We start from the raw sequence: 26,577 nt of genomic DNA on the forward strand, positions 1-26,577 counted from the left end.
GCCACAAGAAGATAAGTAATGCAATAAGTAATAGAAATTACGAAGTTTAGTTTTGATTAATGGAGAAGTTAAGAATGGATCCAGATCATAACACACAAAAATAAGAAATTTTAAAAATACAAAATGTAGCAAAAACATAATACAAGAACCACCCTCTCCATTTCTATAAACATGAATTAGTTTCTTGCTTAAATTAGTATCAAAACTACTATCATATTTAATCAAAAGGAAGATCACGTCAGAAGAGCAAAGAGAAAAAGAGAGAAGGGGGGCGGGACTTGTAAAAATATAGAAGGGGAATGTCTCAGCAGACATTTAGTCTAGCTATTCCATGTAATTAGCTGCATGTAACAACAGCTCTCTTTCACACAGAAAAACCCCCACATACCAATATGGCCACATTCATATCTCTGCTTCCAGCAGACAACAAAATGGAGGAAGCAAGAGGCTGAGATAGGAGAGACACAGAAAAGAAAGTTTAGAAGTTAACAAGTTAAGCTACATGACCAGATATGAGCTAGAGCTGCTATTATGGTCTACCTTGTGGAAATAAGTGGCAGTGAAATACAACTATTTTTCTATCCTTATTGCACCCACCAATAGTCACCCAGTGACTATCTCTTAGTCCTTCCATGGAGGGAACAATACCAAAGTTCTCTTATAAACTCATTGTGAAGAATATGCTGCACATCTGGTGGACAAAGTCACTCGCATTCACCTTACTTTGGACTCCAGTTCTAAAGCAGAACCAGCAGAGGTGGTGGGGTCGACATTTTGCAAGATGACCTGGGAAGAGTTTAAGAAAGGGGATAGGATCCTCTTACCTGCTAATTTGGGCACATGTATTATATATATATGCCTTTTCTGCCTTATTAAGGCTGTGTGGAAGGGGATTTTTGATTAGGGTTTGATAGTTAAATCCTTCTTGAAAGAGGGAGTGGTCTGCTGACTCTTAAAGAGGTGGTAATATGACCCCTCCTCAAAGAACCATCACTCAACCCAACTAAGCTGGACACTTCATCCAGTTTCCAATATTCCTTTTTGGGAAAGATGGTGAGAGTATGGTTGCATGGTAACAAGAGGACCATGGATGATTATCCAGACTCTTTTGGTCTATTGGGATTTAGGCCAGGATTTGGGACTGAAAATTGATTGTGCTCATGCATAACCTCTGGTAGGAGCATATTATGTATATTATATGTATGTGTATATGTATGTATGAAGGGACGCGGTGGCTCAGTGGGTTAGGACGCTGAGCTTGTCGATCAGAAGGTCAGCAGTTTGGCGGGTCGAATCCCAAGTGCCGTGTAACAGAGTGAGCGCCTGTTTCTCGTCCCAGCTTCTGCCAACCTAGCAGTTCAAAAGCATGTAAAAATGCAAGTAGAAAAATAGGGACCACTACGGTGGGAAGGTAACAGCGTTCCGTGCGCCCTTGGCATCTAGTCATGCCGGCCACATAACCATGGAAATGTCCTCGGACAAGCGCTGGCTCTTCGGCTTTGAAAAGGAGATGAGCAACAGCCTCTAGAGTTGGAAAACGACTAGCACACATGTGCGGGGGAACCTTTACCTTTACCTATATGTATGTATATGTATATGAAATAGATCAGGGGTGTCAAACTCAATTTCATTGAGGGCCGCATAAGCATTGCGGTTGCCCTCAGGGGGCTGGGTAGGTATGGCCTGGGTAGGCGTGGCCTACTGGGTGGGCGTGGCTAGAATGTGTATGGCCTACTGGGTGGGCATGGCCAGCTCTACATCGTTCGCATCAAGGGTGTCTATGGGGGCCTGGGCAGGAGTGGGACAGATCTGAGGGTCTCTGGCAGAAGGAGGGTCTCTGGGACAGGGCCAAGGCAGTGGGGGCCGTTCCCTCACTGTTTCCAGGATGGCTTCACGGGCCGCATGAAACCACTTCGCGGGCCGGATCTGGCCCCCGGGCCTTGTGTTTGACATGTCTTAAATAGATTGTGTTGTGACTCAGGGCCAGCCTGTGGGTCCGACAGCCGGGTCCGATGTATCGGAGGACTCAGATGTGGGGGAGGAGGGAAACGAACCGGCTGATGATGATTTGGAGGCTTTGCAGAGTCCTCAGCCGGGAACCTCTTCTCAGCTGTGTGAGCCCGAGAGTGCGGAGGATGATGACCCACAGCTGGCCCTGTTCAAGGACGCCCGACGCAGGAGGCAGACGAGCAGGGACAAACAAAGAAAGGCTATGGGACTCCTCGGGAGGAGGCACAGGGAGACCACGCCCTGAGCTCTCTATAAAAGAAGTGTTTGGGGAGGGGCTGGTTGCTGAAAGCAACTTTTCCGTTTGAGAAGTCAAGCTCTTGTATTTTTGTAACAGTGTAATTAAAACTTGGCAGAAGCCTTTTGGTCTTGGACGCTTTCCAGACTCTTCTTTTGATTAGGGGTGCGAGAAGAGGGCTGGTTCAGAACAGTTTGCTTTCAGCCACCCACCCCTTAATACTACGATGGAGCAGCTTCTTGCCGAGCATGCCCAGCTCAACCAGCAACTCACCTTGCTGGCCACTCAGGTGGCACAACTGCAGGCTCAGGTACATGCTGCCCCCCCACCCAGGAGGAAATGTCAGATAGCTATGCCGGATAAATTTGCTGGTAATCCAGAACTGTTTCCTGCCTTCCTGGGACAATGCCAGCTTTATATCAGCGTGAGAGCAGCTGATTTCCCCACTGACCGAGATAAGGTGGGATTTGTGTTGAGCCTTCTGTCGGGAGATGCAGCTCGTTGGGGCACGCCTCTGTTGGCACAGCCTAGCCCTTTGTTGGATAACTTTGGGGGGTTTTGTGACCATATGCGCCTCATGTACGAGGACCCGATTAAGGCGCAGACGGCCACCCGACGCCTGAAAGCTTTGAGGCAGGGTCAGCGCCCTCTACAGGCCTATATCAGCGATTTCCGGCTGCTTAGCCAGGATTCCGCCTGGAATGAGGCTGCGCTCGTGGATGCCTTTCAGGATGGCTTGTCAGAGGAGATGTTGGATGAGCTGGCTCGCGTGGACATTCCCTCAGACCTGAATGGGCTGATCCATCTTTGTCTGCGGATCGATGCCCGGCTGCAGCAGCGTAAGAGTCGCCGTGCCACCCCACAGACCCCTGCCGCCCCTGTTGTGCGTGAGCCCCCAGTCCAGAGGGAGGAGCCAATGGAGCTGGGTGCCGCCAGGTCCCGTCTATCGGTGACGGAAATGGACAGACGACGATCGGAGGGGTTGTGTTTTTACTGTGGGGACCCTGGACATTTGGCTGCTTCTTGCCCGAAGAAGCGTCAGCGGGCGTCAGTGACCAAGCCTGCCCCGAGAAAGTCCCCTGCTTTGCTATCGGGAAACGGCCCGAGCCCGATCTAGACGGTGTGACAGATCGGGCGACCCACAACGATCACGCCGAGCGACGCCGTTCCGACGGTGCCTGTGAACCTCCGCGGCATTTGATTTTGGAGGCACGACTGATCCTCCCTGGCAAGCCAGAGGGGATTCCGGTCCATGCCTTGATTGACTCTGGGGCTACCACTAACTTTATGGATTCGGCCTTTGTGGCCAAATGGGCTGTTCCCCAGTGTCCAGTGGATCCGCCCATGCTTGTGGAGACCATCGATGGTCGAGTGCTCCTGTCCGGGCCTATCACGGCCGCCACGCAACCCGTGTGTATGGCCATCAGTACCCATGTGGAGGCCATTCAGTTCTATGTCACTTCGGATCTGCACTTCCCCGTGGTCTTGGGACTGGCGTGGCTCCGGGCGCATGATCCACAGATCTATTGGTCTCAGAACTTGGTCACCTTCCCAAGTTTGCAGTGCGTGGACCACACCCGCCATATCTGTGCCGGCCAGGTGGAGGGATCCCCAGGGGTTTCCTTGCCTCCCGAACTGTCCGACTTTGCTGACGTGTTCAGCGAGTCAGAGGCGGACCAATTACCCCCGCACAGGCCCTACGACTGCTCCATTGACCTAGTCCCTGATGCGCCTCTCCCAGTGGGGCGTTTGTACTCCATGTCGGAGCCCGAGTTGGCTGCATTGCGGGACTTCCTGACAAAGAACTTGGCTCGTGGTTTCATCCGGCCCTCGTCCTCGCCAGTGTCTGCGCCCGTGCTCTTCGTCAAAAAGAAGTCGGGCGAGTTACGGCTTTGCTGTGACTACCGGAAACTCAACGCTATCACGGTGCGTAACCGCTACCCGCTGCCCCTCATCCCCGAGCTCTTGGACCGACTCCGGGAGGCTAAGATCTTCACGAAACTGGACCTGCGTGGAGCTTACAACCTCGTCAGGGTTCGGCCGGGTGATGAGTGGAAGACGGCGTTTGGTACTCGCTATGGACATTTCGAGTACACGGTGATGCCGTTTGGCCTGACCAACGCCCCCGCTGTGTTTCAGCATTTTATGAATGACATCTTTCGGGATCTGTTGGACCAGTTTGTTGTGATTTACCTGGACGACATCCTGATTTACTCCCCGTCGCGTGAAGCGCATCATCAGCATCTCCGTCAGGTCCTGCAGCGCCTCCGGAAACATCGGCTGTTTGCCAAGTTGGAGAAGTGCCAGTTCTACCAGGTGACCATTGATTTCTTGGGTCACCGCATTTCTCCTGAGGGCATCGCCATGGAACCGAGTAAAGTTGAGTCGTTGCAGAGTTGGCAACCCCCGCGTCGCGTGAAGGATATTCAGCGACTTCTTGGATTTGCCAACTACTATCGGACATTCATCCCTGGCTTTGCTGCCTTGACAGCCCCCCTCACCCGGCTCCTGCAGAAGAAGACTCGGTTCCAGTGGAACGCCCCCGAACAACAGGCGTTCCAAGCTTTGAAGGACGCCTTCATGAAGGAGCCCATCTTGAAGCATCCTGACCCGCAACGGCCATTTGTCGTGGAGGCGGACGCCTCCGACATTGCCATTGGGGCCGTGTTACTCCAGGCAGCGACGCCCAACGGTACCCTTTTCCCTTGCGCGTATCACTCACGGAAATTGAATCCCTCGGAGCGCAACTATACCATCTGGGAGAAGGAGCTGCTGGCCATCAAGGCGGCGTTCGAGGCTTGGAGGCATCATCTGGAGGGGGCGCGGCATCAAATCGAGGTCCGGACGGACCACAAGAATCTGGAAAGCCTGCAGACCGCTCGGAATTTGAACCAACGCCAGATCCGGTGGTCCCTCTTCTTTGCGAGGTTTGACTTCCGGGTGCGGTACATACCAAGCGGGCACAACCAGAGAGCGGATGCTCTGTCCAGGAAGCCCGAGTACACCCGAGTGGAAGACAAGCTTCCGCCCAGGACCGTGATCCCCGTCGAGTCTTTTGCTGCGGTGCGGGAGCCGGTGGATATACGGGCTCGGATCCGGGAGGCGCAGCAGCAGGAGGCGTGGGTGGCTCAGCGGAAGGAAGAGGTGGGGCCAGATTCGCCTTGGTCGGTCACGGATGGACTCCTTTATTATCGTGACCGGCTCTATGTTCCAGGAGGGCCACTCAGGGGACTCGTCCTCAGCCAATGTCATGATAACCCGGCTGCGGGGCATTTTGGCCTGTTCAAGACTCTGAACCTGGTCTCCCGTACATTCTGGTGGCCCCGAGTCCGACACGATGTCCAGTCTTATGTCACCTCCTGCGTCCCATGCAGGCAGGCCAAGTCAGCGACAGGGGCCCCGCCTGGTTTACTGCAGCCTTTGCCAACGCCCAAGAGACCCTGGGGGGCTGTGTCCATGGACTTTCTGACGGATCTACCCCCATCCTCCGGCTTCACGACAGTGTTTGTGGTGGTGGACATGTTGACCAAGATGGCGCACTTCATCCCCTGTCGCGGCTTACCGTCAGCTCGCGCCACTAGTCGCATGTTCATCCAACAGGTGTTCCGGCTGCACGGCCTTCCCGATAGAGTCGTCTCCGATAGGGGGGCCCAGTTTACAGCCCGCTTCTGGCAGGAGTTGATGCGGGCGTTGGACATTAAGGTTTGCCTCTCGTCCGCGCATCATCCTCAGACCGACGGGGGTACCGAGAAGGTCATCGGCATTTTGGAGCAGTATCTGCGCTGCTACGTTAACCTGCAGCAGGACAATTGGGTGGACTATTTGGCCATAGCCGAGTTTGCCTTTAACAACTCGCAGCACACCTCCACGCAGATGACACCGTTCTTGGCCAATGTGGGTTATCACCCTCGGTTTTTCCCCCTTTCTCCCGTGGACTCACCGGAGCCGGCAGCGAACGAATTCATGGCGGAGTTACAGGCGATCCATCGGTTGGTGCGACGGCAGCTGGAGAAGGCCAAGGCCGACTACAAGAGGTTCGCCGATCGGTCGAGAAGGGATACGCCTCCATTATCAGTGGGGGATCGGGTCTGGTTGTCCACCAGGAACCTACCATCCACTCGGCCGGCGAGGAAGCTGGACCACCGTTACCTTGGACCGTTCCCAGTCGAGGCCGTCATCAACCCGGTCGCCTATCGTTTAACTCTGCCACGTTCCCTGCGCGTACACCCCGTCTTCCATCGGTCCTTGTTGGTCCCCGAACAACCGGCTTGTCCACTTCGCCAAGCGGAACCTCCCCCATCAGGACCTCGTGATGGTGACAGCCCCCCCGAGTACGAGGTCGCCAGCATCAGGGATTCCCGCTGGCTGAAAGGTCGCTTCCAGTACCTGATCGAGTGGAAAGGGTACGGGCCGGAGGACTTCACATGGGAAGACGCGACCGCCGTTCATGCCCCTGCGTTGGTGACTGCTTTTCACGAACAGTTCCCATCCCGACCGCATCCGGATCGGCAGACCCGGGGGAAGGGCCCTGCGGTGCGGGATAGTGTTGTGACTCAGGGCCAGCCTGTGGGTCCGACAGCCGGGTCCGATGTATCGGAGGACTCAGATGTGGGGGAGGAGGGAAACGAACCGGCTGATGATGATTTGGAGGCTTTGCAGAGTCCTCAGCCGGGAACCTCTTCTCAGCTGTGTGAGCCCGAGAGTGCGGAGGATGATGACCCACAGCTGGCCCTGTTCAAGGACGCCCGACGCAGGAGGCAGACGAGCAGGGACAAACAAAGAAAGGCTATGGGACTCCTCGGGAGGAGGCACAGGGAGACCACGCCCTGAGCTCTCTATAAAAGAAGTGTTTGGGGAGGGGCTGGTTGCTGAAAGCAACTTTTCCGTTTGAGAAGTCAAGCTCTTGTATTTTTGTAACAGTGTAATTAAAACTTGGCAGAAGCCTTTTGGTCTTGGACGCTTTCCAGACTCTTCTTTTGATTAGGGGTGCGAGAAGAGGGCTGGTTCAGAACAGATTGTTGTTGTTAGTTGTGAAGTTGTGCCCTACCCATTGCGACCCCATGGACAACATTCCTCCAGGCCTTCCTGTCCTCTACCATCTTCTGGAGTCCCTTTAAGCTCACGCCTACTGCTTCAGTGACTCCATCCAGCAACCTCATTCTCTGTCATCCCATTCTTCTCTTGCCCTCAACCTTTTCCAGCATTAGGCTCTTCTCCACTGAGTCCTTCCTTCTCATTAGGTGGCCAAAGTATTTGAGTTTTAGCTTCAGGATCTGGCCTTCTAAAGAGCAGTCAGGGTTGATCTCCTCTAGGACTGACCAGTTTGATTGCCTTGCAGTCCAAGGGACTCTCAGGAGTCTTCTCCAGCACCACAGTTCAAAGGCCTCAATTCTTTGGCGCTCAGCCTTTTTTATTGTCCAGCTTTCACTGCCATACATTGCAACTGGGAAGACCATAGCCTTGACTATACGCACTTTTGTTGACAGGGTGATGTCTTTGCTTTTTAGTGTGCTGTCGAGATTTGTCATGGCTTTCCTCCCCGGGAGCAAGCATCTTTTAATTTCTTGGCTACAGTCCCCATCTGCAGTGATCTTGGAACCCAGGAAAATAAAATCTGTCACTACCTCCATTTCTTCCCCATCTATTTGCCAGGAACTGAGAGGGCCAGATGCCATGATCTTGGTTTTCTTAATGTTAAGTTTCAACCCAAGTTTTGCACTCTCCTGCTTCACCCGCAACAAGAGGCTCTTTAGTTCTTCTTCACTTTCTGCCATTAGAGTGGTATCATCTGCGTATCTTAGGTTGTTGATATTTCTTCCGGCAATCTTAATTCCAACTTTTGATTCATCTAGCCCTGCCTTTCTCATGATGTGCTCTGCATATAAGTTAAATAGGCAGGGTGACAATATACAGTCTTGCTGGACTCCTTTCCCAATTTTGAACCAATCAGTGGTTCCGTGTCCAGTTCTCACTGTTGCTTCTTGGCCCACATATAGGTTTCTCAAGAGACAAATAAGATGGTCTGGTATGCCCATCTCTTTAAGAACTTGCCACAGTTTGTTATGATCCACACAATCTAAGGCTTTGCCTTAGTCAATGAAGCAGAAGTAGATGTTTTTCTGGAACTCTCTAGCTTTCTCCATGATCCAGCGTATGTTGGCAATTTGATCTCTAGTTCCTCTGCCTCTTCGAAATCCTGCCTGTACTTCTGGTAGTTCTTGATCCACATACTGCTGGAGTCTAGCTTGTAGGATTTTAAGCATAACTTTACTAGCATGAGAAATGAGTGCAATGGTGTGATAGTTTGAACATTCTTTGGCACTGCCTTTCTTTGGAATTGGAATGTAAACTGATCTTTTCCAATCCTGTGGCCACTGTTGAGTTTTCCAAATTTGCTGGCAAATTGAGTGTAGCACTTTTACTGCATCGTCTTTTAAGATTTTAAATAGCTCAGCTGGAATACTGTCACCTCCACTAGCTTTGTTGTTGCTCAGTTTTTCTAAGGCCCACTTCACTTCACATTCTAGGATGTCTGGCTCGAGGTCAGTGACCACCTCATCGTGATTATCAGGGACGTTAAGCTCATTCTTGTATAGTTCTTCTGTGTAATTTTGCCACCTCTTCTTAATCTCTTCTGCCTCTGTTAGGTCCCTGCCATTTTGGTCCTTTATCATGCCCATTTTTGCATTAAACGTTCCCTTCATCTCTCCAATTTTCTTGAAAAGATCTCTGGTCCTACCTATTTTATTGTTTTCTTCTATTTCTTTGCACTGTTCATTTAAGAAGGCACTCTTATCTCTTCTAGCTATTCTCTGGAATTCTGCATTCAGTTGGGCGTATCTTTCTTTTTCTCCCTTGCCTTTTGCTTCCCTCCTTTCCTCAGCTATTTGCAAAGCTTCCTCAGACAGCCATTTTGCTTTCTTGCATTTCTTTTTCTTTGGGATAGTTTTGGTTGCTACCTGTTGTACAATGTTGCGAACCTCTGTCCATAGTTCTTCAGGCACTCTGTCTATCAGATCTAATTCCTAAAATCTATTTGTCACCTCTACTGTATATTCAACAGGGATATAATTTAATTCATACCTGAGTGGCCTAGTGCTTTTCCCTACTTTCTTCAGTTTAAGTCTAAACTTTGCAACAAGAAGCTCATGGTCTGAGCCACAGTCAGCTCCTGGTCTTTTTTTACTGACTGTATAGAGCTTCTCCATCTTTGGCTGCAGAGCACATAGACAATCTGATTTCTGTGTTGACCATCTGGTTATGTCCATGTGTAGAGCCGTCTCTTGGGTTGTTGGAAAAGAGTGTTTGCTATGACCATCGTATTCTCTTGACAAAATTCTATCAGCCTGTGCCCTGCTTCATGTTGTACTCCAAGGCCAAATTTGCCTGTTATTCCAGTTATCTTTTGGCTTCCTACTTTAGCATTCCAAACCCCCATGATGATAAGGACATCATTTTTTGGTGTTAGTTCTATAAGGTGCTGGAGGGCTTCATAGAACTGGTCAATTTCATTATTGCAATATGCATTGATATATTATTATCAGCCCAAATCAATCCAGTGAAGAATAAAGTCCTCTTCACTTAAGATTATAAAGCATCATCTACTATCCTGTTACAGGGCTGGTTGGTACAGGGTTGGTTGGTAGACTGATGTTTTTTGACTTCCTTGTCTAGGACTGGGAGTGAATGACTGGTCCAACATCATGTAGCCACTTCCAAGTTCCAAGTAAGGAAGGACTGGGTTTTCATGGTCCTAGACCAGCACCTTAACTAATTTTGCCCATATTTACTGTTATCAAATCAATTTCATCACTTTGGATTAAATGGCAGTGGCAATCCCTATGTCGATAAATATATTTTATATATTTTATATATAAATATATTTTATATATTTATAAATATATAAACATAAATGTATTCATTCCATAAACTATTTTCTTTATAGTCACTTTAAGAACAACCTATATGAAACAGGGAGTTTAATGGCATATTTTTCAAGCTGAAGTGAACAATTTTTTTGTGTGAAAGTATTATAATTGAAGAATACTTCCAGGAACCTTGGAAATCAACCAGTAAGTGTATTTCAAATTCTGGCTGACATAATATATTTTATGTGCTGAGTGCTTCAGTACCAGAGACAAATTTTTTGTGTGTCTTGGCCAAATAAAGTTCAATTTAATTTTATTCAATCTGCAACTGATGTCAAATGACAATCAAATATACAATGCTGCATATCTGAGCAAAAAAATTAAAAATAATATTTGTGGAAGTCTAAAATAATAATAAAGATCCTTGGTATTGTTGGAGCATTCTGTATTTTGTTGTTGTATGTATGGTTATTAATTGACTTGTTTCAGAAAAAAAATCTTATTACACAATGTAGCATAGACTAGGTCTATACCATACCCTTCAGAACCATAACGTTAACATTATCTTATATGGTAAAAATCAACTAATCAACCAACTCAAACCTCTTCACTCAGGGTACTATAATTTGAATGTACAGATGTAAACATAATTCTGAGTAAGGTATAACAGAGAGAAAGAGCTTTTGACTGTTCGCATTTCTTGACTGCCGCTGTCTCACAACAAAAATCTTTAGGAAGTTAATGATTTGACAATTTTACTCCCCTTTTTAAAAAATGAGTAAAAAAAATTCCTTAATGATTTGCTGAAAATGGATTGTCTTTGAAGGGGTTGATCTGAAGTTTTGTCACTCCCAGCAAAAGTTAATTCTCCTAATGTGGTATATTATTTTTATCAGCTAGAAATATGAACAGCCTCTTTCAGGGAAACTGCAATGTGCAACAAGCTTATGTTTACTGTTTTCCATTTAGCCAGCTGCAATTATATTCACTGCTCAGATAACTATATGAAGCCATCATAATATGAATATATTTTAATTAAATACATAGGTAAGATAGATGTATCATAGCACAACCCCCAAAAGCCACAAACCAGCAAGAACTGAAATGGCTGTTAATCATACAAGTTTAGATGTTGGAGCAAATATCATAGAATGTGGCATTTGTCTATTGCATTGTCCTTTCACTGCTCTGAGCAAAAGTCTCACTGGCTGAACAGTGCCCAGTTATTAAGATAAGTTTCCACTATTGAAACAGAATAACTTTACTGAGATTATATGAGATTGTGAAGCTATTCCTACTTTTAGTATATAAACAGCATCATCTGCACCAGTGGTCCCAATCTTTCCAGCTTCATGGACCAGCAGTGGTAATAGTGGTGGCTTTGGAGAGTAGAGGGGATGGTTTCATATGTGTGCCCCCCGCTTGTGCAACTGGAACGTCATGCTTTTGTACTCTCACCCGCTCCTTGCACGGACCTGTTCCCAAAGGACCACAGCCCAGCACTGGACCACAGACTGGGGGGATGGGAACCCCTGATCTACATTTTAAACTGTAAGTTATTTCTTTGACTGAAGAAAGGCTAGTAAGGATCAGAAGTAAGAAAGAAATATTGTAGTTCAGTATACTCTTACCGTATTTTCCGGCGTATAAGACGACTCGGCGTATAAGACGACCCCCGACTTTTGAGAAGATTTTCAAGATTTTTCGTCTTATACGCCAGAAAATACTTACATGCCAGTTGCCAAGTGTCCGACACAAGCCCGATTCAGCCCCGTCTGATGCAGATGGTGCAAAGCCTCCCTTTTGAAGCCCAAAGGGGCTTTTCCTTCCACTCACCCATTTGAGAGCACATTTGCAGACGGAGCAGCTGCGTGTCTGGAGCCAAGCCCCACCCAGGAGACAGTCAGCCAGCTGGGCTTGGGGCGGCCATGCCGAGGCCGGCTGGCAAGGGCCGCTGCGTGGTCTGCGGGCGAGAGGGCCGCCAGGCCCGCCGGAAGTCCCCGGAAGTTCCTGGAACGGGCTGGCAGGCACGCTCTTCCCCAGCCCGCCGGAAGTCCCCGGAAGTTCTTGGAACGGCCTGGCGGCGGGCGGGTGCTCCCTCCCCGACCCGCCGGGGAGCGTCTCCAAAAGTGCAGCATCTGGCGGCCGGGAGTCCATCGGCCTAGTTGCTGGCGAGCTGGCCCACGGCTAGGGCCGGGGCCCAGGAACCGGTAGCCAGGTGCGGGTGGGGGGAAGGAAAGCCGGGCGCGGGCTTCTGCAGCTGGTTGCGAGGCCGGATGCGGGTGTCTGCCGGGAGAGATAGCGGGTAGCAGGGCGCGCTCTGCTTATGCTCAGATGCCCCTTGGGTGAGGGTGAGGGGCTTCCTGCCACTCCCGGGGTCTGGCATTTGCAAGGGGGAGGGGAAGGGGCTTAGAGGCTCTTGGGGGTGGGAAGGGAGAGTCACGTTGGAGGGGGGACTGGACTAAGGAGGCTTGAAGTTGCTTTGCAAGAACGGGGACGCTCGACTGATTTATGTTTTTTTTCCGGCATATAAGACGACTGGGCGTATAAGATGACCCCCCAACTTTTGAGAAGATTTTCATGGGTTAAAAAGTCGTCTTATACGCCGGAAAATACAGTAATAATTGGCAACAGTGTCACTGTTCAACGTGCAATGTTTTACTACTAGGAGGCATAGCCTAAGCATTCTTACAATTACAAACATATGAATTGGCAAAGTAAGTGACTTACTAAATGCTACTTTTACTGAGATTTTTTCCTAGTTTGCCCTTTAGCTTTCCATCCAGCTTCCTTTTTAAAACCTTCTATTTTAGTTATGCAAAAGATATAGACATTGTCTTCTTTCTAATTATATAGTTAATGATCATGTAATCCCAAAACTATTAATTAATCAAGAGATTTCATTTCAAATGACTTATTCAATTGGGCTTCTTTGAAATTCAACTGTGTATGAATTTTTAGTTATAGATAATTAAACAGAGATACAATAATCATTTGGAATAATAAAAGGTCTACACTGGCTTTCATCCTCTTTCTACAATCATTTTGAGATAATGTACCAATAGCATCCACTGCATATTTGTGGTCAAAAGAGGGGCTTACGCTACAATACTCTGTTCATCACTTCAATCCACTCTGAATGCTGCTGAAAAGTAAATATTTCCTCAACTCTGAAAGGGAATTAAATTTCTGAACAGATTTTAGGATGTCATTTAGATTTTCTCAAAAGTCCATGTTATTTAATATGAGCTAATATATATATAATCACAGATGTACTTGCCGCAGTCTTATGTTGAATGGATGTACAATATGGATGTATATGTTTCTAAGGATCTCTACTATGACATTCAAGCCACCAAAACAGAAATGTAAGAAAAATGTTTTTTTAAAAAAAGAAAGAAAGAACAAGAATTATTAAGGTGAACAAAAAAGTATTACATTCTGGAGATTAAGACTAGATTCAGGTCTTCCATAACTGATAATTACAAATTGGGTCTATTATTATATATTGTCTCCTTTATTGATCTATGAAGCCTTGTTATTTTTTCTGTATAAGTTGAATATGTTTCCAGTATATCCCAATAAAATGAGATTTCATAATACACAGTATTGAGGGGGGAATATTAATTTATGCAAATCATCAAGTAAGAATTGATGGATAGCATCAGTTAATTAATTAATGCTGTTGACCTGAGTCTATTTTGGCAAATCGCCCTGTTTAACTCCCACTGAAGTTTATGTCTGCTTTCAATTCAAAGGCAAAAAGATACCTCGCTGCACACAGGTGCACAAACCTGTCTTCAGCTTCTTAAACCAAATGAGTCTTCTCCTAGGATGTGTAGCAATTGTTAATCCCAGAATATATTGAATCTGCTTTATGGACACATAGATTGCAAGCGATACTTATGCTTAATGATCTTCCTTCAATTAATTTCTTAAACATCTCTTGATTGTTCCATTCCCATTTTTGATGCAATCACTTTAGATGCCTATTTTTCTTGGAATAGTTATTGTATCTTCAATGATTCATTATTTTTTATGGATTCTTTTCTCTTTTGATACATATTTTCGTTCTAGAAAACAGTTTAGCATTTTTCTCTGAGCTTACTAAATTCAACTTTCTTGAAACTCAAGCATGTACGTATTTCCAGATCTTTTTTTAAAAAAACAATACAGCCTCCCTCAATGTCAAAGCTAGATGCCTTTTTTCACCCTGTGGAAGAAATTTCCAGATATTTATAACTTAAATAAGAAAGTTCTTAATATCAGTATTATTTATTTTACCTGTATGTTGATCTTCAATGCAGGTTTGCAGATATGTCAATACAATTAGACCTGCTACTCCAAACACCAGTACAGTTACATAGGTTAGTTTCAGATTCATGGCCCTACTTTTTCAGCAACTTCAGAAGAGGGCATAGCTCACTTTTCAGAGATTCTGCATATTTTTTTCTTCCTCTTGTTTTCCTATAAAAATATGATCTGGAAAGATACAATAAAACAATTGATTTTCTATTATTTTCCATTTCTCTTATAACTTTTATGCACAAATAATTATATTTTAATCATCTTCTGTAATCAGCATTAGAATTTAAAACAACTTTATGATCTCTGTCTCAAGATTCACAACATAGGCAGCTGTTCTCATATTCCTAGCAGTGTTAGGGAGCTAGACTTAAGGAACTTAAGGTCAAAAGAAATTGAATCAAAATCATACTAATGGGTGATTGCTTAGATTTATGAACCACAGAATTATATTAATCTACAATGCTCCAATAGTTTATATTGCTTGCTCATGCATGCTTGGATAACATACAAAACAAAGGCAGATTTTTTTTAAAAAAATATATGAATTATTTATCATTTTTAATGTACCAAACAACAGCTTTGCATCCAACAACTTGCCATTTTTCAGAAATACATATTTCAAAGGAAAGGAAATCTGTTCCAGTTCAATCATGTTTAATTTGTAGTACCACAAATGTGTTATTTTCATATACTTCCAATACCAAGATACAGCCTGCAGGTAAGATAAAATGTTCACTAGACTGACGTAGAGCTATCATTTGAATCAGCAGGAAGAATATTCAGAAGGGCATAAATATAATGGAAAAATGAGCAAAAAACTTTAATCAAAACTCTTCCATAAGTCAATAATTATTCAACTTTCTAGTTCTTCTTTTCTCAAAACAAAATGATGAATAAATCTACTAACAGAGGAAGCTAATACAAGTTATTCATTCTGAATTATACTTTTATATGCCATACGTAAACCTAAAAGCAACTCTTATAAAAAAACTATACAATGCACAGTATATGTTAATCTATTTGCCAATTTCACACACACCAGTTAAGACAAACCTTAACAGCCAGCTTCTTACCAGTGGGTTTAAGTAAAACATGCTCAAGCCGAAAGCTTTCTGAAGAATTACCTTACTTGCAAACTCAGAGCATCAGAAGGAAATCATTAATTTTAATTCCTTTCTTCTGCCACTCAAACACAGCAGGATGTTATAGCTGACAAAAAGCAACGCAAAAATGGTCTGTAGGCTGCAAAAAAAAGTAAGACTACAATCTGCTTTCAAACTCAGCACATTATAATACAGTTGACTATACTACAGAGGAAATATTAAACTTCATAGTCCCTTCAGGAAGCAGAGTATAATAGTAACATTATTTAAAGAACTTTCTGGTAGATTAAGACAAAAATAAAAAAAATAAAGTAAATATTTGAAAACAATCATTTCAAAGTATTTTATATTTTGTTTGACATCCTGACAGAGAAATCTCTATTGAGACAGGCCTATGAACAGGGTTTTCAAACTGCTGGCCTGTGGGCCGGATGTGTCATGCTGAAACCGTGCCTACCCCGTTGCTGGCAATGGAAAAAAAGTCACATTATGTCGCAACACAGCACATGACATTGCGAGTTTGACACCCCTGAGTTATAAGATTATTTCTTGAGTATCATTTCATTAAGACTACATGAGACCAATACAATCTACAAAAATAACAGCTTTACATAATTTTACTTTTGCACTTTATTAAGCAACGTTATTATCAGGCCTGTCAACTTAATACAGTTTCCAGTTGTTCATTCACACCTTCCCAGCACCTTGAGATAATGCGGGTAAAATTTCACAACAATGAAAAATTTTCCCCCAGTTTTATTTTAAAATTAAGGATGGAAGTGGACCCTTCTGGGTATCGAACCAGTCTCATTCTCAGCATTAAAAATCTCAATTCCCAAACTTTTATCCAAAAGAGCCAGTTTGATCTAGTAGTTAAGACACCAAGCTAGAAAGCGGGAGACAATGAATTCTAGTCCTGCCTTAGCCATGAAAGTTGGCTGGGTGACTGGGCCAGTCACTCTCTCTCAGTGCAACCCATTTGAACAGGGTTGTTTTTGTGGGAAAAATAGGATGTGGAAGGAATATTAGGTATGTTTGCCACCTTGACAAATTTATAAAAATATAAGTAAGAAAAAAAATAAGGCCTTCCTTAAGGGCATTTTAAGGTATTTTGGGAAGTCTGGAAGGGTGGGGATCAGAAGGGTTTGCCCCTTCTGAATCTAATTTTCACTATTAAATATTAATTTTTAAAAGATAGAAAAAAATATCTTCTGCATTTTTCAGTGGCATGACAGTAATAGACAAATTCCTGAGGCCCTCCAGAAGCCAGATTAAAGAGTTTCAGCTGCTGACATATTACTTGCCGCCTGCTTCTGATGTAAAGAATAAGTATAATTTAAATAAAATAAAATAAATCAAATTAGAAATTGATCAATAAATTAAGCAGTAGTAAAAATACACAGAAAAGACTGCATGATAATTAAATGGTGCACATGAAATCTATTAGACATAAGAAATGGCACCTTATTTTGTACAGAAATTCCTCACGTTTCATTTTAAGAATCTTGTCTGAAAAATTCTGTGACAATTACCTAATATCTAAAGAGCTTGGTAAAGATGAACTTTATTTTCTCTTTCTAAGACAGTTTTTCTCAACTTCTAGTCCCAAGTATGCATAGAATTCATACCATCCTTAACCATAGTATTTAAAATGATGGACATTATCCTTGACATAAGAGGCCCTAAAGCTTAGAAATACTAGGATCCTTGAGTAGATTTGTGAAGCTAAAGCAACATCAATGATGTTCTTTGCCCTGACAATCTTTTGGATTTTGAAGGAAATTATTGTCAGCTAAATTTCACCCTTTAATTTAATGGCTTCTGAACTTTAATTTGTATTTTCTTACATAATAGACAAGATCTAAAAGAGTATGCAGTTAGTCCTGAATGGCCCTTTGGACTTTTTTAAAAGCAATTTTCTTGATTTTCTCTTTACTGCATGGCAAACTTCTTTGAAAATTAAGAAACGTGTCACTAAAATATATTTCTACATCTAAGCCATTGTTTCACAAGATATGGAATATTGTTAAATGGTCCTCATGCAGAGCAGCTTTCTCTACCAACTTCAATAGTAAAAAAATAGTTTGGCATGTTGAATTATAGTCAGCAACAAATGTATAGAAAATAAACCATCTGTTTTATGATTTGCTTTTTTATATGTAGGATTTTTTGGCATTTCAAAGTAAGGTTTTTATAAAACATGGTGATCATTTTACCACTTTATTAATTTTTCATTTTTAGAGCAAGTTTATGGCTTGCCCGTCTCTGTTGCTACTTTGCAACTTTGCTAAGTTTTGGTGGTGTTCTCCAGTTCTCTTGCCAAAATGCGCCACCAGAAGAACAATACAAAGAGTATTGTTCTCAGGACATGATACTCTTGATAGAACATTTGTTGGCAAGAGACAGTCAAGTTTTAAGCATGGCGGAAATGGCAAAGATTTCAGCGTATTTGAAAGACCAATCGCAACAGAGATACAGTATATTGTGGAGTGGAGAAGATGGATTGATTATATCCAGAATAAATATGGGACTAAAAAGTTTCACCTAGCATTTGAATAAGTACTGATGTGATATTTATATTGCTTGTAGTTGTAGTTTATAAGAGTTAAAGTGTGATAGATTTAATAGTTTATTGTTGTTTGCATAAGGTAGACTATGATTGTTTGTATTTTTATACCCTGTATTGAGCTCTGGGAAGTCGGGGAGGGGGGAGGGGGAGGGAGGGAGGTGTTGGGGAGGGTTGGGGAGAGGGGAGGGGGTGGGGAGGGGTTTTGCTTTGTTAAAAAATGTATTGTAAAACTTTTCAATTAAAAAAAAGTCTTAAGCATTTTCAGATCAACAAGCAAAAGTGTTCGCTGAAGTAATTCAGATTTTACTACACACAGCTATTGTAAAGTACTATGTCATTTTGACATAGTGATGAATTTAGGGCAATTTCCATTTTAAAAGTTTGTCAGTAATCCTAATTAAAATATCTGATATTTGAAATTCTATTGTGTTAAATTTTAATTAAAAGTTGTACACTTCGGGCTCAAACTATCTGCACATTAGATGCAGTTTTGCATCTGTTATTCTATATAAGATTTCAGTAAGTGTCATCTTGATTAATCTGAGCAGTTAATGCAATGATTTCTGATCTACAGCCTGCGCTGATAAGCCTCATTAAATCCATGACTATGACACCAAGATAGATCATTGCTTTCTGTGTCAAACATAGCAGGGGTTGACTCTTCTATTAGAACACTCTGTATGAATTCTTTTATGAATTCTTATGAATCCTGCTTAGAAATAGACTAAATTATATCACGTTCTGTGCCACAAATCCTCAGATGTCTATTGTCTCCAGTTCAATCAGTCAGGGATTTACCCTATGCATGAATGCAAAGTAGACAGAGCTAGAATTTTCTAATTTTAATCTTTAGAGAATCATTAGGGTTTTTTTATTAATTATTAAACCTATTTTAGGTATAAATTACAATTTCCATATGTTTTGTACTTCAAAGGGACAGGAAGCTGAAATTCAGCAGTATAGTTAGGGTGGTTCCTGAGGCTGAAGACATGGATTTTGTATGTTGCATGAAACCCTTCTATAGAAAACACTGATTTTTTTTCTGAATAAATTGATCAATAACCAATCACCTCATCTCAAGATAGTTTACCATTGACAAAATTCATTTAAAAATTCAGCATGCAAACAAAGCCCTATAGTTAAGGTATTATTATTTCTATTAAGCATATAAGCATTGAGCCCAAAATTTCTGTTGCTAAGTTTAGTTTAGTTTAGTTTAGTTTTATTGAATTTTTATACTGCCCTTCTCCCGAAGGACTCAGGGCGGTGAACAGGGCATATAAATAGAAATACAAAAGTTAAAAAAGAATTAAATTATTGCCCAATTAAAACAATCAAAATATAAAAACATTAAAACCCTAACATTCCCCCATCAGGCCAGGCCAGCTTGTTCGAATAGATGGGTCTTTAACCCGCGCCGGAAGGAGCGAAGATCTGGTGCCATCCGGAGCTCAACCAGCAGTTGGTTCCATAAAGCCGGGGCGCCCACAGAGAAGGCCCTCCCCCTGGGGGCCACCAGCTGGCATTCTCTGACTGGAGGCACCCTGAGGAGGCCCTCTCTGTGGGAACGCACAGGGCGGAGGGGAGTCGACGCCGGCAGCAGGTGGTCCCCGAGGTATTCCGGACCCATGCCATGTAAGGACTTAAAAACCATCTCCAAGACCTTGAACCTCACCCGGAAGACAACTGGTAGCCAATGCAGCTCGCGGAGCAAAGGTGTAACATGGGAGTACCGGGAAACTCCCAAGACAACTCTCGCGGCCGCATTCTGTACCAGTTGGAGCCTCTGAGTGGTCTTCAAGGGAAGCCCCATGTAAAGAGCATTGCAGTAGTCCAGACAAGAGGTCACGAGCGCATGAGTGACCGTACACAGGGCATCCCGGTCCAGATAGGGCCGCAGCTGCCGCACCAGGCGAACCTGAGCGAAAGCCCCCCTAGTCACGGCTACTATGTGATCTTCTAGAGTAAGCCGTGAATCTAGGAGGACTCCCAAGTTGCGAGCCCTATCCACGGGGGGTAAAGAGACAGTTAAGTGAGTTTTACTCCACTTTAAGACCTTTCTTGCCACAGCTGTTCAGTGAATCACTGCAATTGTTAAATAAGTAACATGGTTATGTGAATCTGGCTTCCCCATTGACTTTACTTCTCAAAAGGTTGCCAAAGGTGATCACATGACCCTGGGAAACTGTAACCATCATAAATATGTTGCCAAGTTGCCAAATGCCTGAATTTTGATCACGTGACCATAGAAATGCTGCATATGAAAATGGCCATTATTCACTTTTTTTCAGTGCTGTTGTAACTTCAAACAGTCACTAAACAGTCATAAGTTGAGAAGGCACCTGTATTAAGCATACACAAAATAAAGAACAGCTTGCCCAAAGCATGGTAATCTTTGGAATTTGTTCTCTTTATTTTCCTACATCATCTCATTAGAGAAGACTGGCTATTTAGACGATATGTATGAGTTGAAATAATGAATGCAGGAAGAAAGGCTTTCCTGTAACACTTTAATATACAGAAGAAAAGTACTGTATTATTAACAATGTTAATATTGACATACTTTGATTTAGCCTATAACCTTTGGCACAATATAAAACCAATAGAGCAGAAAGTAGTACTAAGACAAAAATCTAAAAGCCACCAGCTAAAACAATAATTTTCATTTAATTGTGGCAATTATAGGCAAACTTAGTTTAGCTAAAACAAATGGTTTTACAAAACATAGAAGGACCAATTTTATGCATGCTTCTGCAAAAATACCTCATTTGTGATCAGTGGAGCTTACTTCTAAGCAATTATGCGCACGATTGCAGTACAAAGATTAGGTATCACGTTTTTCTTTTTATTCTGTGAAATGCATTGGTATGGTAGCAACAAAAGTGATCACTTTTGCATACTCTAAGAGGACAGCAAAAACCATGCTTTGAAGCAGAGAACTAAAATGAAGCTTAAGTATGGTATTTTATTTATTTTTAAATAGCTGTACTATTTTAATGTTCAGTCTATGTATGTTATTTTAGCTTACAAATTCCATATCTTACAATCAGAAGACTGAATGTAGGTCAATAATATCAGAATAGAAAAAATATATTTTGAAGCAGAATATTTAGTAAAGGGTCATCAGACAAGGGCCAATAACATAATGTAGTGTAAATCTATGTCAATATAAGTGCCATATCAAATGAAATTTTAATTCTTGGATATAGATTAGGGCATCTTTACCAATGTGCTTGTAGAATAGACCACCAAAGGCTGTAGTTTTGTGTCAAAATAAACATTACGATTCATAGCATTTAAAATCAAAATCATATCTTCAATATTGTATCAGTATCGTACAGTATTATATCAACACAGGTAGCCCTTGACTTATAACAGTTTCTTTAGTGACTGTTCAAAGTTACAACGGCACTGAAAAAATTGACTTATCATTTTTATAGCTTTATCAAATTCTACTACTGGATTTGCAGCCATATGGGCCTCAGAGAGATGCTGTTCCATGGGGCAAACACAGCAACTGAGAATGAATGGATCCTATGTCCCACATGATGTCATTGCTTGACAGCTGGAGCCAGAGCACACCAATTCTTCAAGACCTTATTTATTAGGTTAAAACAACAGGAGAAATATGATCCATAGTAACCAGGCCATAATCTAAACTTTTCTCGTGACAACCAACATCTTGAATTACACCTGGTAACCAGTGTAGCTCAAATGGAAAGTGGTCATATCTGTAACTAGAAATATATTTTTAATCTTCCTCCCAAGTTAAATTTTTTTTTAATTCCCTGACTGCCATGGGAACAAGGCTGTGATATGTGCTATGTGGCTCATGGGTATATTATCATTCCTTGGCTAAAAGAAACAATTAAAGTAGGAAATAAAGTTGTGCTGTTTCCAGTGGCGTAGCGTGGGTTGTCAGCACCCGGGGCAAGGCAAGTAATTTGCGCCCCCTAACCCGTGGATTTTAGCACTCGAGTCTGCCGCAGGGTGCCCCGCATCTTGGGCGTCCGCCGCACCCCCCACCCACGCCTCCTCCGGGAAAAGGGGGAAGGTCCGGCATCCCCTCCCTCACGTGCGGCAGAAGCGCCGGGACCAGAGGCCGTGCCAGGAGGCGGGCGGCGCAGCGGAGGATATACAGAACATTCAAATAGAAGGAAAATATGTGCATCAATAAGACAAAACCAGATTTACATATATTATTCCCCTCCACTTGAATATTCATAAATATATTGGAGCAATATTACTTTCCTTCCCTTACGAAGTAGGCCCAAAATTTCTGAAGTTCTACTTCTATTTACAACCAATTTGACCTTAATCTACTTGGTAGATAGAGAGGCAAAGTAGTTAACAGGTGAACCAACAGCAAAGTTAAAATGTCAAAGCACTTTGTTAATAATCTATATTCTATTTTACTTCTATAAAGCCTCAAACAGCTTCTTATTTACAGTAAGTTACACAGTGCCTGCTCATTTCTGTATCTGTCAACTGCCCCACTCTGATAGTCAACAAGAGAAACTCCTGGGTTTATTTTTTCCTCCAAGAGAATACGGTACTGAAAAGCCATGTGGGTACAGAAGTGGGAAATCCAGTTCTAACATTTTGCTTGTAAAAGTCATAAAACAAATTCCTCCTTTCTTCCCTGGATCTCCCACTGTCCTTTCAACATCAATCAGTTGCATTTGAGTTGTTTTGAGAACGATCTCAGAGAAGTGGAGGCAATTAGAGCTCCCAGACCTGTCACTTGACCTAAAATTATTTTATTTCCTCCGAACATGGGAACGGGGGTGCCCAACCTTCCGGGAAACACCAGGATCTCCCAGGCGGGGAGCCGGGCTGCGCCAAGAGGTGGGGCTGCGGGGCAGGAGGGGGTCTTGGGGGAAGGATCTGAAGGGGATCGGAGAGCCGTTCGTGGAAGCCGCAACCCAGGAGGAGGGGAAGCGAAGGCGCAGCGCTTCCCACGGAGCAGAAAAACTCGCGAGGAAAGGCGGAGACTCGGAAGGGGAGGGGGCGCAACTGGGGGAAACCCACCTGGCTCTCACAGGAATCCCTCCTCCCCTTCCCGCCCCTCCTATTCCCTCCCCCTCTTGCGGCATCCTTGCCCACCTGGCGCCCCTCCCCCACCACAGGAATCCCTCCTCCCCTTCCCCCCCGGGGATTCCCCCCTCCTGATTGCCCTCCCCCTCTCGGAGCCTCCTTGCCCACCTGGTGCCCCTCCCCCGCCAGGGGAACCTCCGCAGCCCTGGCATAAGAGGCGTCCAGAGACCAGGAAGGGGAGATGGAGGGGCAGGAAGCTGGATTCCCAGCCCCCCTTTCTCCTCTCTAGGCGCAAAAACTCTGCGCTTAACTCCTCCGCTGAAGCGCTGTGGGGAGGGGGCGACTGGGGCGCCGCCGAGCAATGCTAAAGTGCTCCAAGCGGGAACAGCAAAGGACCGTCACCCTTCATGCAAAGCCCCAAGACCAAAAACTAGGATCCAGATTGAAAAGGAAAGTTGCGTGTGCCAATCTGCACCTCTAAATGCAAATTAGGAATTCGTCGCCGAGCGCCCCCCCCAGATGTTGCACCCGGTGCGGCCGGCCCCCCCTGCACCCCCCACGCTACGCCACTGGCTGTTTCTCCCTGCATTCCAATTTGTCTTGGATGCTGCTCTAGCTTATATTTGCCATTTTTTTTTCTTGAGCAGCTGAGTGGTCTTCCAAGCAAAACATGGGGTTCTAATACTTTGGGATGCAATGTCGGCAAAGAAAGCTTCTGAATACAGATGCTGCAGAAAGATTTTGGTAGTACTTGAATGTACTGCTGAACATCCAAAAATCCTAAATTGCAAAGGTTTTCCCCCATACCAATATATCAGAGCTGAACAGACTGGATTCAGGATACATTTTTAAATTTTTAGCTAGGTTAAAATCCCAGAACTATAGTTCCAAATACTTTAAGACAATATTGGAGAGGTCTCAGGTAATCCCTGATTTTGATGTCTTTGACTTAGGGCCAATTTTACTATTATGGAAAAATAACTTCTTATGTTTTCCCATTCCCATTCCCATTTTTATTTACTCAAACTGCTGCTGGCTGGAAAATGTGCAAAGAAACATGGGGAAAAGAACACATCTGTAAAATTGTCATAATGAAAAGATTAAGCACCCCAGCCTGCTATCTGCTCCTATTATTATTTTTTAAACAGATATCCAGAATAGTCTCTCTTACATTTTAGATGTATTCTGCCAATAGCAAAAATAAAAAAGAATATTGGCTAAAATACATAATTATTCAGAAGCAACTCTTAGAAATAAAATACCAAATTATTAATTACTGACAACTTTTGAAAACAATGTCATTTACTGACTTTTAAAATAACTTATTTAATAATTTTGAATTATTTATGTTCCTATGAACTGCCTGAACCTGTTACACCCAGAAACAGCATTATTTATTTTTGGTGCCTTTGTCGGTCTTGACTTCTGGCATCTGCTTAGACAAGTCCCTGCAGTGTTCTTGGCAAGATTTTGTAAGTGGTTTGCCATTACCTGCTTTCTAGGTGAAAGTGACTAGTTCAAGGTCACCTAGCTAGTTTCAGACCTAAGGTGGGACTCCACCTAGGTCTCTAGCCCAGAGACTTAGCCAATACACCAAACTGGCTCTCTTAAAATTGTGAGAAAATTGAAAACCATTTTAGACAAATCTAATAAGAAGGAATTTGATAACAAACAGCACAGTCCCCCCCAAAATGACAGGCTTTTCATATATTTTTTCCTTATTCAAATATTATTGTTTTACCAAAACAAACAAATACTGAATTACTTAGAACAGGGGTGTCAAACTCAATTTCGTTGAGGGCTGCATCAGCATTGCGGTTGCCCTCGGGGCTGGGTGGGTGTGGCCTACTGGGTGCGTGTGGCTAGAGTGGGTGTGGCCTACTGGGTAGGCGTGGCCAGCTCTACATCGTTCGCATCAAGGGTGCCTATGGGGGCCTGGGCAGGAGTGGGATGGATCTGAGGGTCTCTGGTAGAAGGAGGGTCTCTGGGCCAGGGCCAAGGCAGTGGGGGCTGTTCCCTCACTGTTTCCAGGATGGCTTTGCGGGCCGCATGAAACCACTTCACAGGCCAGATCTGGCCCCCGGGCCTTGTGTTTGACATGTCTGACTTAGAACAAGTTTTGTTACCATTTTATTTCTCTTTGTTCTTCTAATTTAATTTTTCATAACAAACAATTCTTTTCCTCTTTTCAATTTGTTAGACAATGGTGCTGGGCCGGAGGAATCAGTTAAGAAAATATAAGGTAGATTTGATAATACCAGGGGACAAAGGCAGTGGTGGGATTCAAATATGGGAACAATTGGTTCTCTGTGTGGATGCCGCTTCCAGAAGTCTGTTCTGGGCCTGGGCAACAAAAAATTAGCTACCAGTTCTGCCGAAGTGGTGCAAACTGGCTGAATCCCACCACTGGACAAAGGGCTTGTTTCTTGTCCCCCCCCCTCTTTTTTAGATTAAAACCAACAATACACGAATGACTTTCTCCCTCCCAGTCTGCTTCAGAAGGTAGCCATCTCGCTGGAAGAATGTTTAGGATAACCCCACATGTTCAGTCCCATTGAGTTTCCCATTGCTGAACAAATGGAATTAGGGAGCAAAAATTCTAGTTTGCAGCCAGAACTGAATACCCCCGTTTCCCTTCTCCACTATTAACATATGTAATATTTAAACAATGCTGTTTACATTTCTTTTTATGAATGAACACCAACTGCTTTCCACTTTGTACTAGAAAGCTACTTCCTTTAGCTTACAACATGCTCATAATAGGCTTTTGTAAATGTTTCCAACTGCAACAGATGTGAGTAAAATTTAAGATACCTATAATTGTTCTCTTTGTCATATGAATTTTTGGATTTAAGCTACAAAAGAAAGCTTTAGTTTAATTTACACTCTCTGAGTATAAACTCTTTTCCAAAAGTTTTCTTATGGCATGTTCAAACAAAACATGAGAGGAAGTGGAACTTGATCAATTTCTAGTTCCATATCCAATGTTCTTGTCTGCTCTATGCACATCTCCCTTGAAGGAGTCTTCATATATCCAGCTGAACTCATACAAATTGAATTTTTGTTCTTAAAACCCGGGAGTAGTGCAAGTAGGGATTAAAGCACTGGCTGTCAAGCAATAACATTCGATTATTATGACCTTGAATGAGAGAAAAAGAAACATTTCACATTACTAATTTAGAATCCTGTGATAAATTAAGACAGGATTTAAGACAGTAATGGCTGGATAATACTATAATTCACCCGAGTAGTAGTATTCATTGTCTGAAAGATACTTTGCTAGACTTTCTATGAAGAAGCAGTCATGATGGTGAAGTGATTAGAATGCAGTATTGCAGGCTAACTCTGCCCACAGCCAGGAATTTGATCCTGACTGGCTCAAGGTTTGACCCAGATTGTTGAGGGAAATGAGGACCCAGATTGTTGGAGGCAATATGCTGACATGTG

At 43.6% G+C, this 26,577-nt stretch overlaps 1 protein-coding gene across 3 annotated transcripts in view; it reads right to left on the reverse strand.

The window, feature by feature from the left end:
* Positions 1-26,577, reverse strand: part of CHST9 (carbohydrate sulfotransferase 9) — a 70,884-nt gene that overhangs the window by 40,587 nt on the left and 3,720 nt on the right. For all 3 annotated transcript variants that reach the window (XM_083357876.1, XM_083357877.1, XM_083357878.1), the window contains one exon: positions 14,398-14,595. In XM_083357876.1, the coding sequence (XP_083214002.1) occupies positions 14,398-14,497 (100 nt within the window). In that variant the 5' untranslated portion in view covers positions 14,498-14,595. Of the gene's footprint in view, positions 1-14,397; positions 14,596-26,577 lie in introns of those variants that run through there.

Source organism: Vipera ursinii (assembly GCF_947247035.1).
Source record: "Vipera ursinii genome assembly, chromosome: 3".
Lineage (NCBI taxonomy): Eukaryota > Metazoa > Chordata > Lepidosauria > Squamata > Viperidae > Vipera > Vipera ursinii.